General features: G+C 37.5%; 1 protein-coding gene across 1 annotated transcript in view; it reads left to right on the top strand.

Annotated features, from left to right (window-relative positions):
• LOC101851169 (arginine--tRNA ligase, cytoplasmic) overlaps positions 1-2,331 on the top strand; it is a gene marked incomplete at its 5' end in the record, with an annotated part of 9,537 nt that extends 7,206 nt beyond the window's left edge. The window contains 1 exon segment of the mRNA XM_013087411.2: positions 370-2,331. Coding sequence (XP_012942865.1) covers positions 370-479 — 110 coding nt within the window.
• Positions 2,332-3,959: the final 1,628 nt, after the last annotated feature.

Below are 3,959 nucleotides of genomic sequence, written 5' to 3'. Positions count from 1 at the left end.
AACATCTTCACCCCCAAGACCCTCACCATCTTCACCTTCATCCTCACAACCATCCTCATCCTCACAACCATCCTCACCTCACAACCATCATCCTCATCCACATCCTCACCACGCTCATCTTCATCCCCACCGCCAACTGCATCTTCATCTTCACCTCCATTCCATCATCCTTCATCCAATAAAGCCCCTCCACCCACTCCCCCTCCTCTACCCGCATCCAGGACTCCGGTCCTCCTCCCCCTCCACACTCTCCCTCAAAAAAGGCTGCGGTCCCCTCGCTACACCACAGAGGCTGATCCAACTGATCGTCGCATTGTACATTATGTATAAATTTATTCAACATCATGTTCTTCCTCTCCCTCTCCGCAGGTGCCATCCTCAAGGTCAACATGAGCCGCCTCCTACTGTGCGAGGCAACCGCTTTGGTCATCGCTAAATGCTTCCACATCCTGGGCATCAAGGCTCTGGACCGCATGTAGACATAGAAGAACGGTAGCCACCGAGAACCGAGAGATGTTTTGAGCTGTATCGGCTCATACTGCTACCCCCTGCTTGCCATGTCGTCTATGAATATGCTTGCGTCATCGTTCAATATTTCGTCGCCTTCATTCACTATTGTAGTATGTCAAAGTTTCATAGAATTGAAAATCAAGTATGTTGTAGAATTTCATGACAGACATCGGTTGGTCCTAGTTTTATTCCTCTTCTTAAAATAGTAACAGATTTAATTGAATTAAATATTTTGTATTAAGAAAATATCCTGCCTGAAATTAAATACATAATTTGTGTTTGGCAATCCCCAGCATGTTGGAGATATCAGAGATCGAATGTACGAGGGTTTTTTGCTTCTTCTGAAAACATCTTATTTTGATTTTGACATACAGCAATGACGAATGCCAGCGATGATTTGAATGTCATTGAGGCAGACTTTTCCTCACTTTTGGATACTTTCAGAACAGGCATAGTTCATCACCCGTCACCCAGTTTGCTTTCTAAATTCAGTGACTCTGCCACATATTTTGCTTTTGATCAACTTTTCTCTTTCTTTCTTCTTTTATTTTAAACAGCAGTCAGAATTTAGACTTGTCGCTTTTACTTTTACTTTGTGAGTGACAGTAGTAGGTAGACAGCCTATTATTATTATTAGTCTGCTTAGCAATTCCATTTGCTATACTTTGTTCACATATATAAATGACACCTTTTCTGCCATTTTGATACATGTACTCAGAATTTGGACATGCCACTTTTAGATGTAGAATGGTTTGGAGTTAGTTTAGGACTTTTAATCTGCTTTTTTATTCTATTCGTTATATTTTAATGGTTGATTAACAACACATTTTGTGTCATTTTTTTTGTACAGAAAATGGTCATGACCATTGCCAGAATAACAGCAGTACAATGTAGTTAGTTTTCTTGTTAAGTGATTCCATTTGTTATGTTTTATTTTCTGGTTGCCGAGACATTTTCTGCACTTAAATGATTTTCCTTCCTTTTGAAAAAAAAGCTCCATAAAGGCTTTGAAATTTCATTTTCAGTGGTTGTAGTTAAGCTTAAGCTTAAGATTAAAGTTTCACGGTTTTACCAATTACTTTGCATACCTTTGTTTCTATTTTCAATACTTCAAACTTCAAAGACGAACTGCAGTAGTGTCTGTGGTGCAATGGTTAGGCTTATCAACCAATGTCACATGCAGAGGATGTGAGTCTGGTTCGGGGTTATATTGATGGGGTTGTAACACATTTACAATTGCAGTAAATTAAACGCAAGTGAACATGTACAGCAATGATCGCTGTCCTTTAGAACAGAAAAGGTTAGGTTCACCCAGAGACAGTCATTTTACCAAAGATGTATTTTAAAAACATGTAACTGCTTGAGAGCAAGAAATTTGTGAAGATCAACTTTTATTGTTACTATGATCGGAGGATAAAGTAATCAGATATTTCTAATAAGTAGATAGATTAACTAATTTAATCATGTGTAGCTAATTTAGTTTTTTGTTGAGACCAGTTTCATCACTTTAAATGCATCTAAGTTTTTATGTTTTCTCCGTCAATGTGTTAAAAAGACGTTTTTACAAAACTACAGAAAAATTTCATCTTCAGAGAAGACAAGTGGGAGCTTTAGTTCTATGTACCTGTACCATGCACACCTTAATTGTCAGAAAAGGCTTCTTTTCTCTTTAGATCTTGAGCAGTTCTCTCATCCTACAGGACTTTACTTAGCTTTTTATCATTTATTGTTGGTTGAACTTGATATTTTCCAAAGTGGAATTAATTTGTCTTAATGAAAGAAATTTACGTTGACGGAAATAAAGGTTTAGTCTGCCACCCATGTCTTGGCCTTCTGTTGATTTATTACATTTTGATTCTGAGAGGATTCACACTTTTTTCCAAGGTGTTTTGTTGATGATGACATTTTGGCAGTACCTACATTTCCTTGTTTCTTATAAGCGTTGGTATCGTTTTCTGTTTCCTGGCATTGAAGCTCGGAATAGAATAGAATTGATATGTTATGTGAGCCACAGAGACAGAGGACGCTCAGTTAGCACAGCTGATAGTGATACCATGCAATGGAGTGGATGGCTCTGGTTCGAATCCCAGGTTGAGCCTAGCAAGAGTAGAAAATCCTGGAGCATGCTGATAGCTCAATTTCTCTGACGTTGAGTCAAACTCACTGTCTTTCTTGGGTGACATTGGAATCTTATTGTGGCTTTTGGTAAACGCAGATCCATTTTTTTCAAAGAATAAAAAAAAAAATCTGTCACACGGTCAAGAAAAAATTCCAGTTTTCTACATATTCCGCACAATCAAAAAGTGTACCTTTCTTTTGATAGCCAATATATTATTTTTATAATACACCCTGATTCCTTATAATTAGTTAGGAACAGAAAATTTACCACAGCAGTGGGTTAGAAGACAACACGGCGCACCGGCAGTGGAATTTTAGTTGCCGAGGGGGGTTCCCCACCGAGTGCCTTATCACGTCGGGATCACGGGGGTCAGCTCCCTGTCGCCGCTCTGTCTGGGCCGACTTAATTTTTGGTACTTTTCAACGTACAATTTTAGGTGTATCCTAGTATTCATGGTAATTTTCATTTAGTGCACCCAAACCATGCATTTCTGCTCTTGAGACTCAAAAAAGAAAGGACTTTGTAACTTGTCTGGTTATTTCGTTAGACGCGCTGAAGTCGGCAATGCTAAATTGCAATTTTTTTTTGACTAGCGTGAAAGAAAAAAGAATCAATATAAAAAAACAGCCTCCACAAAATCTGTCGAACTTTAGGAACATGAACGACATAGCATTGGTGCAGATAAACTCAGAAAAGATGGTATCTGTGCATATAATAGAAAGCTGTAATTTTGCAACTTTATCCATATCCATCGTGCACACAATTCGCTATGAAGTAATTCCTCCAAATACAACTTTATGTGTCTAATATAATCAGGAATATGCGCATATTTTCTTGAAAGTTTACAAAAGTTACCATGAAGTTTCTCTGTGAAAAGTACAAATCAATTTTAGTGTCAGAATACATCTTCAATGTAATACATGAACAGTATCTGTTACACTCCAGAAATTCCTTAATTTTCTTATTAAAACGCTAAGTCTAGGTTTTGTAAGTTGAGTGAATAATAGGGATGACTTCTCGTAATTGGGTTATAAGAAAAATTTCTAGCTTTCCAGGGACACTGAATCAGCACCAGACTTTTCCAGCTTTATTTTTTGTTTCTATGACTATTTGCAATAACTGACAAAGTGACTGATTTCTTTATATTCATAATTGTGTTTGCACATATTTCCGACACAAAAACTAAGAATGAATGTGTCAGCTGGCATTATTTTTATTCCATACAAGAAGTTTATCTCTACCCATGTATTTACATGGTTTTGTGGGGGTTTTTAATTGCTTATATTATATATTTTTAGTTGTATGTTGGCTGCCACAGACACAGCATGAT

This window comes from Aplysia californica, unplaced genomic scaffold, assembly GCF_000002075.1.
Source record: "Aplysia californica isolate F4 #8 unplaced genomic scaffold, AplCal3.0 scaffold00021, whole genome shotgun sequence".
NCBI lineage: Eukaryota > Metazoa > Mollusca > Gastropoda > Aplysiida > Aplysiidae > Aplysia > Aplysia californica.
Note: the sequence above shows the minus strand (reverse complement) of the source record. Positions and strands in the feature narration are given on the sequence as shown.